At 37.4% G+C, this 14,128-nt stretch overlaps 1 protein-coding gene and 1 long non-coding RNA gene across 6 annotated transcripts in view; one reads left to right on the forward strand and one right to left on the reverse strand.

The window, feature by feature from the left end:
- The window catches only part of LOC123394391, a 30,125-nt gene extending 27,127 nt beyond the window's left edge, over positions 1-2,998 (reverse strand). The window contains exon 1 of one of the 2 annotated variants that reach the window (XR_006609107.1): positions 2,645-2,998. This is a non-coding gene — a long non-coding RNA (uncharacterized LOC123394391). Of the gene's footprint in view, positions 1-2,449; positions 2,567-2,644 lie in introns of those variants that run through there. The other variant, XR_006609108.1, reaches the window with a different exon arrangement.
- The window catches only part of TRPC1 (transient receptor potential cation channel subfamily C member 1), a 73,583-nt gene continuing 61,358 nt past the window's right edge, over positions 1,904-14,128 (forward strand). For 2 of the 4 annotated variants that reach the window (XM_045088469.1, XM_045088470.1), the window contains exons 1-2: positions 1,904-2,566; positions 12,024-12,178. In XM_045088469.1, the coding sequence (XP_044944404.1) occupies positions 2,392-2,566; positions 12,024-12,178 (330 nt within the window). In that variant the 5' untranslated portion in view covers positions 1,904-2,391. The remainder of the gene's footprint in view (positions 2,567-12,023; positions 12,179-14,128) is intronic. The other 2 variants (XM_045088471.1, XM_045088472.1) reach the window with 2 other exon arrangements.

The following is a 14,128-nucleotide window of genomic DNA, read 5'->3' on the forward strand; positions in this document are numbered from 1 at the left end:
GAGTTTGGAGATGTAGATAGGATCTCTTCTACACTTTTTTTTTTTTTTAAAGTAGGCTCTATACCCATTGTGGGACGAGAGTTAACATGCTCTGTCGACTGAGCCAGCCAGACATTCCTATTCTTTCTTGGGGAGATCTGTTCTATTTTTAAGACTAGATCAGAATCTGGATTTTTCTCTTCTCTGATTGAGGTTGATGGCTCTTTTGCACAGGTTAGTGAGTTGTTTTGAGTAATGTGCTGCTTCTGAATCTTGCACTGCCATTGTTCCTCATGATTCTACTATCTTACTGTCACAGATGCACAATAACCCCATTATAGAGGGGATGCTAAAATACCCCAATTTATGCTGGATAAAACATGCACCAGACAAGGCAGGAGAGAATATGCTGCATCTGAGACGTTTCAAAAAAACTAAAGAATAGGATGCAGTTGCAATACTGGCTTATTCTGAAATAGGGAAGGAGGTCCGCTAATAATTTTGCCTCCCAGAATTATTTACTAAATGAAGTAGGTTGGAATTCCCCTGAATATAAGGAATTAATCCAGCCCCTGTGGGACTCCTTAGGGATGAGAAATCATGAACTCAGAAGCTTGAAAAGACTCCAGATTAAAGTGGTTTTTATATTTGGAGCTATCTGAATTTTTACCCTTCAGTACTCTGGAACTTTTGGATGGGTCAGCATTAGAGTTGTCCTACTGAATAAAAAGTTTCTTGGACTGTAAAGAGTGTAAGTAAGCACACATACATACCCATAAATGCACCTCTATTTTCACTGGCTACAAATTAACAATGAACAATTTTGACATTCCACCAAATATTCCAAGTTTACAAATATGCAAACTTGGAAACAGTATAGAATGGGGAAGACTTATGATATATTACAGATTTTTAAAAAAGCTGAAATGATTCAATAGATAATTGACTATTGTGAAGTAAATATATGACAATGTTTGGAAAGGTGGGCAATCTTGCCATCTACCTAAGGCCTCCTATTAGAGAAGATCTAAAGAGGGCTTTGAATGGTGAGAAAGATTTAGTTGGGAAATTTGGGAGTTAGTGATGGTAAGAACAGAGATGGAATATATCAACCTGAATAGTAAGTATTTCCCTCATCTGTAAGATATTCTGACATAAATTTATGTATTGCCTTTAAAAACCTAAGTACTGGGGGCACAATTTTGATTTTTGTATAGTTCTGAAAAGCAGTAAGAATTACTCAAGATAGGAGTTGCAGTTTTACCCTTAGCTTTGAAAGGTGCAAGAATCTGCTTTAAAAAAAAAAAAAAAAAGCAAGAAAGTAGTACTTACTGTGCTTCAGTTAGCTTTTGCCTAACACACATCTCTTAAAATCAAATTTATAAAAGTGAAGAAACCACTGGAATGGAGGTAGTTTAATTCTATAAACGTGCTTATCCAATGGTTACATGTCGGTACACTGGAATTACATGAAAATGTATGACATCGAGAAAATTATGCCAATCTGATATCACAAACAAGCTGTTGAAAAAATAGTCTAGAAATGAGTATAGCAAACCCAAACACACGCGCGCAAGCACGAGTCTAGCGGCGTAACCAGGGTCCTCTCCCTTCAGCTTTAGGCAGAGGACATAAACAGGAAATAATTAGATAATTCCACATTAAGTCGCCAAAGGTTCAATAACCATACCGCTGCATATTTACATGCATCAGAAAACTGCAGGGAAATTACTTCAACAACTCAGATTTACAGAGGACGCACTGGGCTGTTCACTTAGCCCTCAGCAGTAATTCCAAGCCTTTCGAGGCTGCAGCGGGTTGGCAAGGACTGGGGGCGTGGCGCGCGTATACCCCGCCCCCACAACGGCCCCGCCCACCAGCGAGCCCGCCCCGTTGTCGTCGCTTTAGCAGAGCGGAAGATGACGTGAGGAGAGTTGCGAACATATCCCGGCGCAGCTGGGCCGGCGGTTCCCACAGCCCGGGAGTCCGACGTGCGCAGAATCGCTCTCGGAGCTCCTTTCTCACAGATCTCTCATCCTCCTCCCGGGCCGGGCCGCCCCCAGTGCGGCCCCCGCGGCTCCTGGCACGGCCCCGCGCTCGGCTGCCGCCCTGGCGCGCGCCACTCTGTCGTCCCCGGAGGGGCGCGGACCGGCTCGACCCGGGCGCCGGCGGCTGGGGAGGGGGCGCTGGCCCCGGGGCCGCGCATGCGCCGCCACCAGTCTGGGGCTGTCAGTGGAGGGCGAGTGCTGGCTCCGAGGGGAGGCGACGCCCTTCGGGGCCAACGGGCCGCGAGCTGAGGCGGCTGTGGGAACGACTCATCCCTTTTCCAGCCCTGGGGCGGGGCTGGGGTCGGGGTCGGGGCTGGTGGGGGCCCCGCCCCCGTCTCCCGGCCTACCCCCTTCATGGGCCGAGATGATGGCGGCCCTGTACCCGAGCACGGATCTCTCGGGCGCCTCCTCCTCCTCCCTACCTTCTTCCCCATCCTCCTCTTCGTCGCCGAACGAGGTGATGGCGCTGAAGGATGTGCGGGAGGTGAAGGAGGAGAACACCCTGAATGAGAAGCTTTTCTTGCTGGCGTGCGACAAGGGTGAGAGCTAGGCCCCTTTCTCCACTTCTGGGCGCCCCTGCCCTCCACACCCTTCCTTCACCCTTTCCTCAGCCTCACCTTGGGGCACTCTTTCCTCGCGCGCGGAGCGTCTGTACCCGCCTCGCTCGCTGTCTCTCCCGGGCTTCCCGGCACCGCCTCTGCCCTGTGAGTGTGGAGCTGGCGGGCGGGAGCAGCCGGGGGGGGGGGGCAGCCCACCGAGCACCGCACCTGGGGCGGCGGTTCTGGCCCTGGCCTCCCTTCGTGGGGTCCGGTGCTTTGGTAGCGACTTGCCGACCCGACCCCGCCTCTGCTTGAAACCCCCTGAAAGACCCGGTCTCCCTCTAGGAGCTTCTGTTCTCTCTTTCTGGAATTCCAGAGGGTTTGTCTAGTTCGGGACCTTGTAGTTAGAAAATTTCATGACCTTGCTTAAGGTTCCTCGTGTTTATGGGCTCTCTCCTGTTTTTTTTTTTTTTTTTCTTTCTTTCTTTTTTCTTTTTTTTAAACCCGTACTCTTATTATTAGCTTCAGCCATCCATTGCCTTGGTGTTCAATGACTGTTGAATGGGATTAGGTGTGTCAGTATCCTGGGTGGAGATAAAGATAGGTCTGGAGAAATTATGTCTTAGTGCCAAACTTTTTTTTTTTAATTACGGAACTTTGTTCGTGTTTTCATTGGAGAAGGCTTATTGCCCCTGAACCTTTGGGGAAATATGGTCATGCAAAAAAATTACAGGACAAAACTGTGGGATGTATTTAGTGTGTTTTTCTTTAAAAAAAAAGACACACACACCAAAAAACTAGAAATCAATTACTTTTATGGCCATAATAAAATCTTTTCACTTAAGCATGCTTTATATTGGTGTGTATAATAAAAGGAGTGGGAAATTGATTGCCCTAAGAGGGCGTTTATTTCCCACATGTAAGAAAATGTAATTTTTCTTTTTCTAAATTTATTAAGTTGCCTTGCAATGGCCATGCTCACTTAGGAATTCTGCAAACTTCCAAACATAAACCCAAAGGGAGGCTTACACTGTGAAGAGATTAACTACAGAGGATTTTTTTGTTTGTATGTGTGTGTTTTTAATAAATCACAGCCTTTCTAATCTCTCTTACTGTTTTTGAAATAGGATTTTATTTACACAGCTTTTTGAAAGCACATTAACATATCAACAGAGTCCACCTTTGTCTCTTGTCAGACCCTTTTATGTTCTGTAATAGTATTAAATTATATTATGAAAGCCTTTGTTAAAGTCCACCATGGACACAACTTTGAATAGTCTTGGAAATGTTAAGAAACATAGAGTATATGTTTATAACCTCACAAAAGTCACTGTCCGTGGGTTATCTGAGTTCTTTTCCCTCAAAAGTTCTCTGAGAGGGGAATGGACAAGATTGAGTTATACTAGAATGAGTGAGTGGCTGCTGCATCTACCCCAGCTTACTGAGCTGTGGTTATTTTAAAACAAACAGAAAGTATGTCAAGAAAGGGAATTTAATATTGCTCTCAACTGAGGACAGAGGAATATCATAATGGAATGTGGTTGGAGAAATTACTTGTATGGTATGTATATTTAGGGCTATTGCATGATAGACCTCAAATGAAATTTTTCATCTATGGTAGTTTTGTAGCCTATCCAGTAGTGTCAGTTGAAATAGCTTCCTATTCGCAGTTTCCTGTTTTATAACATTTAGATCCTTGGAGAGATTTAGCTTTGGGGAGTGGGGTGGAAGGTAAATAGGCATTTTTTCCCCGTCTATAAATTAAACATTTTTTCAAATGAGTGAGATTAAATAGGCATTTCCTCTTTCAGGTATGTTGAAATGAATTCTTGGCTTAGATTTGGGAAAGTGGCTTAAATTACATTATTTATGGTATACATTTACATTGAAAAAGTAAATTTGAGTTATAGCAATATTTTTGTTTGCTTACATGTTTATGTTCACTAATATTGTTAAGCCTTTTTTAGTATTTCACTTTTAGTCTAAAAGCGAGAAGCTTCTTGAAGTAACTCTAGCTTCCACTATTACATTGGAGCTTTCATCATACCGAATGGCAAACATTTGCTAAAACAGCCATTAGGCCATTAGGGTAGAGTGTATATGCTTTTCATAGATGATTTCATTTTATCCCGACAATCCCATGAGGCAGATCTGTCATACCTATTTTACAAATGAGGAAAATGAGGCTTAGCAAATATTACAACCACTTTGCCCAATGTTACATTAGCTAGAAAGTGGTAGAACTCAGATCTACTTGAGCTTGCACTGTCATTAGACGTTATGTTGTATTGATCTAGTTGTAATTGAATGAGTGAAAATAATTTGTCTAAGAAAAGACACATCTAAATTTGGATTTACTCGTTAGAGATTAAGCTTGATCTCTATGAATGTTTTTTTTTAAAAGATTTTTTTTTTTAATTTATTTATTTGACAGAGAGAGATCAGAAGTAGGCAGAGAGGCAGGCTGAGAGAGAGGAGGAAGCAGGCTCCCTGCTGAGCAGAGAGCCCGACGCGGGACTCGATCCCAGGACCCTGAGATCATGACCTGAGCTGAAGGCAGCGGCTTAACCCACTGAGCCACCCAGGCGCCCCTCTATGAATGTTTTTAAATGTTGATTCTGTGGATTATATTTATCCAATAAAAGTACAAAGCTTTAATAGCACTGGAACAAATCTACAGTAGAATATTTATGTTTCTTATTCTTTTCATTTAGCATTCCTACTTTACGTTTACAAAATGTTTATAATATATTCCACTTAGGAAGAATTCCTAAAGCAAAAATTATGGAGATGAAATGGTTATGTGTATGTTAGTGGATGGTGTGTACAAATTAAGGAGTAAAGAAAAAAAGAAAAAAAAAGATTTTTTGTATAGCTGGCTTTTATGAAAAGTGAGCTCAGTATATCTAGGCAAGTGCTGATCTCCAGGTAGTGGCTACTTAGTAGTGGCTATTATTTATCTTGAAAGTAGGTCAGAGTCATGTATCATTGGTTCTTTGTATAAAATTTAGAAGAAAAGTGAAAGCATCTGTACCCGTGACAATGAGTTAAGTATGTTGCCCGCCCCCACCCCCAGTAAAATTCTCAGAAAACACATTCATATTCTTTATAGAAACAGAACACTGCAACTCGGAGGTAAAAGATAATTGAAACAAGCACTAGCTATTTTATGAAATATTAAATAGGATTCTTATCACCACCCCTTTCCTCTTTCATTGAGAGTTAATGTGATAATGAGCCACTTCTATTTGTGGGAGCCTGGTTGGTTTAGGGAACGCGTAACTAGGTATCGTTCATGTTAATTAACCTCTTTTAATGTAACTTGAGTAGCCGGCAGCTTTTAGTAAACATTCCTGAGCTAAACCTATATTAACCCTTTAATTTGCTAATTACCGGTTCTTGTGCAGAAAAAGGAAATGATGAAAGGACTTAAGTCTGGATTAGGGTCCTTGGTCTGGATTTAGGACCTTCCAACTCCCCTTTAAGGGCGTTTTCCAGAAATTCTGTTTGCAATTAATGAGTTAGGATGCCCTAGAAATTTCAGCTTGGGGGCACAGGAAAGATGGAAAGAGCTGTCCTTGGGCTCAATCTAATCTGAGGTCTTGCATTACCTTTGTAGTATGATTTGCTGCATTGTGTGGGAGGGTGCGTTGATGTTTGAATTCCCACACGAACATTTCATACCTTTGGACTAAGCATGCTTTTTATTTTTATTTTTATTTTTTGTTTTTAAGATTTTATTTATTTGACAGAGGTCACAAGTAGCCAGAAGGCTGGCAGAGGAGGGGAGGGGGCGGGAAGCAGGCTCCCTACTGAGCAGAGAGCCGGATGTAGGGCTCAATCCCAGGACCCTGGGATCATGACCTGAGCTGAAGGCAGAGGCTTTAATCTACTGAGCCACTCAGGTGCCCGTAAGCATGCTTTTAAAATGGGGAGCATTTCTGGGAGAAGTAATACTAAGCTGCCATTTTTTTAAGCTGCCATTTTAATAACACCTTACTTAATATATTTAGTGGGACTTTTCTGGCTCTTTGATGTTGTAAAATTTGTAAAAATTGTAAAATTTTATACAACTTACAACATCACTGAATTGGATCATATACCTTACACGATAGAGTCACATACCAGACTCTAATTACAAAATAAACACTGCTCCTAATTGTTTTTCTAATAGATTTATAAGAGTATACTGTTAATAATTTTTAATTTGTCAACTATCTTACTGTAAAATAAGCATCATCTTCTATGCTGTAAATATTTTTCCCTACAGCAGAGTGAATCTTTGCTCCTTTGCCACATGATATTCATTATCATTAATAATCTTCATTAACAGTCATAAATGGGTAAGAACATAGAGTAATAATTGTCTCTCTTGAAAAATATTCAAACATACCATGTTTTAAGTATCTTTAATTTTTAAGGTTTCACTTATAACAATATGATTATAAAACATTGGGATTTTGAGAAATACTGGGTTTTGCATATTTGGGTAAAACTACATCTTTAAATCACCTTCACTGTAAAAGTCTTGTATTTTTTTCTTTTTAAAATTTGATTCAGACTGATTTGAAGTTTTCTATAGAGCTAACATTTAAATCAGTATTGTCACTATTTGTATTTACAGATCCAGCAACTGAATTTGATCATGTTTTTTAATTTTTTTATTTTTCTTTTTAATAATAAAATCCTTTTTTTAAATGTCTTCAGTAATAGTTTAAATAGAATGTTGCAGTTGACACACTCTAAAGGTTTGTTATAGAAACTTGGTTTGAAAAGCTTTACAGATTTTTTGACAGATAAATTCTCCTATACTTCACAACTAACTAAAAATTTGAATACTGTAAAATTAAACTGATCAACTTTAATGCTCCCATTTTAGGGATACTAAAATTTACCATCATATCATATGCCAGAAAATAAAGTGAGATGCCAATAAAGAAGAGATGGTATAGCCTATTCTTAAATGATACTGTAACATTTCTCCACTGTATTTCTTAAGGGTTTATCACAGTTGGCCAGGGTGAATAGGTTGCTAAATATCCATGAGATTACCCTGGTGTTTTATATACCATTTCATTTTTAAAAATCATTGGTTAGGACTCATTACATTGATTTGTGACTCCTGATGGGTTGCAACGTGCATTTTGGAAAACATTGGTCTACAAAGATAATAGTAAATAGGAGAGTTGCACACAGTTAATAGAGAATGGTAGCAAAGCTCACGGGCCATAGGACTTAGAAAGCCACAATGAAAATTTTGGCACTTATTTTAGGTGTAATGGAAAATCTTAACAATCCTCGTGATTTGGGGGAATTGAATGATTTTAATTTTAAAAAGATCAAACTGGCTGCTGGGTGGACAGTAGATTAAAAGGGTGGAACTAGAGCAGGGGCTAGAGCAAGGTGGGCAAAATGTGGCCCACAGGCCAAGTCCTTACCACTTGTTTTCCTAAGGACTGTGAGCTAAAAATAGTTTACATTTTACATTTCAAATGGTTAGTAATAAATCAAGAGAAGAATAATATTTTATAACATTAAAGTTATATGTAATTTAAACTGTAGTGTTCACAAAGTTTTATTGGAATATATTGGAATTCATTTCTGTATATGTAATCTTTGCCACTTTTGTGCTGTGAAGGTAGACTTGAATATTTGCAACTGAGATTGTATGACCTGTAATGCCTGAAATAGTTCCTGTATGGCCTTTTATAGAAAAAAAAAGATGTTGAGCTTTGTTTTAGAGTATTGGCAGCTATTTCAGTAAAGAGTCTATTGCAGAGTCCAGGAAAGAGAGGATAGTGGCTTTGACTGTGGGTAGCCATATACATGGATACAAGTAGATGAGTAGTGGAACTATTTTGGAGAGGGGGCTGGGAAGGCTTGCTATTAAATTGGTGTACTAGTGGAATTGATTAAAAACATTTATTTTTCCATCACTGAAAAAGAACCATTTAGCCAAAAGGTACAGATTATGTTGCATTTCCTTGTATATATTACATTTTAAAAGACAAAAGATTTAATGTAACCCTTAAGTGCAAGTTCAATGTAAAATGAAAAGCATTCATATATTTGACATAAAAAGGCATTTAAATTGTAACCCTTGCTCTATAATTAGCTTCTTGCTATGTATTTTAAATTTACTAACCTCTTTCTACGTATACACTCATCCTACATATTAAGACTGTTCCTAAATACTAAGACTGTTCTGGGCTTAATAATAAATAATATAACATTGTTTTAAATGGCTTGCAAATGTAAACTTAGGTGGAATACTTGGAAACCACTCTAGTTTCTTATAGGTTCTGTGACTATAGCATGTAATTTTTCATTTTCATGCGTGTGTCAACTGTAGCAGGGTGGAACTTTTTATTATTTTTAGGGATGAAAATTACTTACTTGGTATGATTTTTTAAAGTTTTTTTCTTGGATAGCCCCCTGACTGTAATAGAAATAGTCTTTGAAACCTCAAACTAAAGTATATGACATTTGCAATACAATTACTTTTTAAATAGCAATCTGAAGTTTTAAAACATGTAGCAGTTTCTTTCCTATGCTGTACCTGAAATTTATAAAATTTTGCAAGAATTGTATTTATACAATTCTTTATACTTTTCTGTTTCTGACAATTGGCTGACTAGATAATCTGAAAACCCTTCTGCTTCAAATCACCTAGAAATGCCAGCTAAAAGATAACAAACATCCATTTAAATGAACAGCTGAGCTTTCAAGAAATTAAGGAAACACTCATGATGCAAAAATGAGGAAAAGACCAAGCAATAGAGGAGTATGTGAGCTAACATTGGCTGCTGCATGGATGGGGCAAGAGTTAGGTATTGGTCCAGGCATTACAGGGATTTGAATTTCAATGCCCATATGGAAATAGGTTACAAGGCCTTGAGTTTGTACAAAGTGGGAAATTAGCGCAACATCCATGCATAAAATCAGCATCCTTTAAGCACTGTACCTGTAGGAAAGGGGTAGATGAAGAAAAGAACCCACCCACCAGCGCTGGGAGACTAGAGAGAAGCTTAAGAATTTGTAGCTGTAATCCTGTCTCTTGTCGGCTTGGAGTTATTATTTTTTTATTTGAGAGAGAGTGAGAGAAAGAGCAAAGGGAGAGGAAAAGCAGACTCCCTGCCCATCAGGCAGCCTGACAAGGGACTTGGTCCTGGGACTGCAGGTTCATTACCTGAGCTGAAGACAAAGCTGCTCAACCAACTGAGCCACCCATGAGCCCCATGGCTTGCAGTTTAATACTACCTCCTTGGTGTGTAAAAACCTAAACTGAGAAATATAAAAAGGCTGATGGGATACTAAAACCTCTGAGTTATCCAGAAGAAGCAAACAAAACATTCTTGATGTTACAAGCTTTCAAACTAGGCTGCCAGGATTCTCACAGTTAAGCTGCATGAAGATGAGTTTGCAACGCCCAATTTAAAAATTCCAAGGACAGTCACTCATTCTTGAGAATGGGTCAGTAGACACAACAAATAGGATTAAATCCCTAAGGCCTTCAGATAACTATCATATAGAAATAATAAAATACGTATGTTTAAAATGACTAAAGTCTTAAGGAAATGAAAACATAAAGGATTTGGAAAGGAATCCAATAAAAAGTAAAAAAAATAGTCAAAAAATGAATGGGTTAATACAAAATAATTGAATAAGGACTAAGTGGGAGAGTTGAAATTATCAAGAATATAGGAGAGAGAGAAAGAGGAACAGTAAGAAATCTTTAGGGACATAGAAGTTGGAATGAGATGATCCAACGTAATGTTTAATAGACGTTCCAAAAGAAAAAAAGCAATATGGGGATGAAGCAGTATTTGAAGAGATAATGGCTGAAAATATTGCAGAATTTATGAAGGGCAAAAGTCCTTAGATTCAGAAAACCTACTGAGACCTTAAGTAAATAAAAAATTAGTCCTCACCTAGACACATCATGAAACCAAAGAAAATGTAGAGTTTTTATGGGTAGCATTCTCTTTACCACCAAGATACTGAAATAAATTCACCTGAAATAAGGTTTCAAACATTATTTTCCAGAAATAGTGCTTAATTTTCACTGGTCTTTCTGTATGTTCACTATTCATTCAGCTTGTGACTAAAAGCTTCACTTTGTCAAGTAAGTTTTTGTCATGGAACAAGTGTTTGAAAATTACTAGTGCTGTGAGGAAAATACTTCTTTTGTGACTAGTTTTCTTCTTTAGGGAACTAAGGAAATATGTCATCAAAAAAACTACTATTCAACTTCTTCCAAAAGTCATTGACTACAAATAGTAGCAAGTTAGAAGTTTTAACAAAAATCTGTTACTTTGCCTATTCACACATTTCGTTCAGTTTTAGGATTTTTTTCCCTTCTGTATCATGAAATTATTCATTTCTTTTTCCTTGTGGTTTCTACTCTGATCTTTTCCTGTTTATTAGTCATAGACTTTGAAGGAACAACTATATTTGCAAGTCATTTAAAATGGTTTAATCATCTTATGTTTCAAAAGTTAAATCAAATAAAACAAACAAAACTCATCTTGCTTTAATCAGCACTTCTCTTTGGATTCTTCGTGCCAAATTACTGCACTAGCCGGTCAACAGGTGAATATAATGGGCCCTAGGTGAAAATAATGACCTCTGTACTTGTTCTCATTTTCCCCTATGGGTCACTTGTTTTGATGTAGGCAAACTGTATTTAGGCAGAAGGTAATCTGCATGTTCCTGACAGGTGAAACTTCATTTTGAAATATTCTCATTTTAGTCTTTACCAGCATTAATCCTAGTCCTACCTTCGAGTTTTATGAGCTAAATATTTCCTGGTGATGTAAATAGGTCATTAATGAGATAAGATGTTGTGTGTGTGTGTGTGTGTGTGTGTGTGTGTGTGTGTGTGTGTGTGTGTTGTGAGAGTGGGAAGGAGAGGAAAGGAATTTCTGGCATCCTTCTCGTTTACTATGTGTGACCACTAGCATGTATACACACTGCTTTTCCAACTAGATTTTCCCCTGTAAAACCACTTCTTAATATCCTCTTGTTGTTACATCTATTTTTAACCATTATTATGTACCAGTAAATGTGTTTGTGTATTTGAGATGTAAAACTTAAATCCTTTATGCTTGTTATTTTTCTAGTTTACAGTCTGTACTTTTGGACGTTGTTTTATTGCTTTAAATATCTTCTAAAAGTTTCTGTCCTTATAATCAATCAGTTACGAATTTTAAACTAACAACTTCTATTTTAAGCTGCACATTTAAAATTTGTTCTACTTTTTGTGTTTGTAGCTGATGTACATACTAATTTGTCAGGACAAGGTTTTCAGCAAGGAAATGATCACATTTTCTTTGCACATTTCCGTATAAAAAATGAGTTTAGGTTTCTAAGTTTTAAATCAATAGGCTAAGTTTTTATAGTTATTCTTATCTAATATGCCTTGGATATTAAATTATGTTTGTATATTGTTATTTAGGTGACTATTATATGGTTAAAAAGATTTTGGAGGAAAACAGTTCAGGTGACTTGAACATAAATTGCGTAGATGTGCTTGGGAGAAATGCTGTTACCATAACTATTGAAAACGAAAACTTGGATATACTGCAGCTTCTTTTGGACTACGGTTGTCAGGTACAAGGCTAGATAATTCTACCAGTAGCTTCTAAATACTGTTAGATATGCCATGTTTTCTTCTTTCTTTCTAGTTTCCTTTCATCCCCCTCCTTTCTTCCTTCTTTCCTTCCTTTGCTTTTTTTTTTTAATTCTTATCTTTCTTTTACCCTTTGTCTTGAGCCACTAAAAGTTTTTAAAACAAACAAAAAGACTTTTTTAAAAAAGTGCATTTGACTTATCATTTCCCTCCAAATTTTTATGTTCCCCCCTTTATATGTTTTATAACATCTCACAGAGGTAAATTATCATGATTTATTAAAGGTGATTTTGTTTTTATTACTTATGTTATCACTATTTATGTTATATATCTAAAAATAGTACAAGTGTTCTGACAGTGTCAGGGGAACAGGTTGTTCTGTGGTTCATGTAATTTACAAACATAAGAACAAAATGCTCCTGACTCACAATGTGCAATTTTCAACTTTACTTTTATTTTCTCCTGTTAAATTTTATTAAGTTTTCCTTTTTGGTCTGAAGTTAGTGTTTATAACTAAAGAAGAACAAATCTTTTTTTAAAAACTGGAATATATAAACCTTTCTGTTTCTCTTTATATAAGTTCAGGTAGAAAAGCAGGCATTCATATAAGTCTTTTTAAAAAAATACATATATATATATATTTTTTTTTAAATATTTTATTTATTTATTTGTCAGAGAGAGAGAGAACACAAGACAGGGAAAGACAAGCAGAGAGGGAAGCAGGCTCCCCGGCAAGCAAGGAGCCCATTGCGGGATTTAATCTCAGGACCCTGGGATCTTGACCTGAGAGGAAGGCAGATGCTTAACCCACTGAGCCATCCAGGCATCCCTTCATAAATCTTTTTTTTTTTCCTTCATATAAGTCTTGAAAGACAAGATTCTGAAGGAAATTTAATAATATTTAATTATTTAATATTATTTTCTTTTTCTTTGCTTATGATGGGAGCACATGAATTCTGGCACTTTTTTTTTTTCTTTCAAATAGCATGATTGCTCTGTTGTAGCTTCAAATTAGTGAGGGTTTTTTTTTTTTTTTTTTTGAGTGACATCAGGAAGCACTCATGGAAGGTTTTAAAATATAAGTAGGTTCTATGTGCATTTTTATTGTGCGTACATATATATGCAGTACAATATACAGTATAGTATGTTTACATATTTAGAGTAGAAAAAGAAATTGCTTCCCCGAAATATAAGTTACCCAGAACACCACTGAGAATCAGAAAGTAAAAACCTCTCTGCACAGTAGCTGCCATGAAGTTTTCCATTTATGAACTTCAGTCATAGGAGTACTAGAGCCCTCCTTCAACTTTTAGCAGATGGGCAACAAAAGGGGCATGAGGACTAGAGTGAAACAAAATGGGGCATAGTACCTCTAACTCTCTTTAATAAAGAGGTCAACAGCCTTACATATCTGATAATCTCTGAGGGAGTTGTATGTTAGAATGGTAATTAATATTTACAACAATGGCCAGAATAAGTAAGGAAAAGTTAAATTATATTCAGTACCTATTGTTTTAGAAGTTAGAAGAATATGTATGGTATTTCTGAGAAAACGTCCATCAAAATAGTTTATATTTCAAAGTTAAACACTTAAAGGCATAAGCTTCAGTTACCTAGAAAACAAGGTTATAAAGAAAGACCCTGATGATTCTGGATAAATGAAGTATTATGGTATAATCATCATTTTTGTCTTTTTACATATATGTTCTTCTGTATATAATAATTCTGCAGTGTACATGGTTCTTTCACATGGTTCCTGATCATATTTGAACATCATAGCCAACCTATATAGGTGTTACATTTTATAGATCAGAAAACTGAGGCTCATAGACTTTAATGAATTGCCCAAAGTTCTAAAATAAGTGAGGGCAGAGCTAAGATACGAACCTGATCTTCTGACTGCAAATCCCATGCTCTTTCCAGTTCATTGT

The sequence above is a fragment of the Mustela putorius genome, unplaced genomic scaffold (assembly GCF_011764305.1).
Source record: "Mustela putorius furo isolate JIRA1106 unplaced genomic scaffold, ASM1176430v1.1 tig00003834_pilon_pilon_pilon, whole genome shotgun sequence".
Taxonomy (NCBI): domain Eukaryota; kingdom Metazoa; phylum Chordata; class Mammalia; order Carnivora; family Mustelidae; genus Mustela; species Mustela putorius.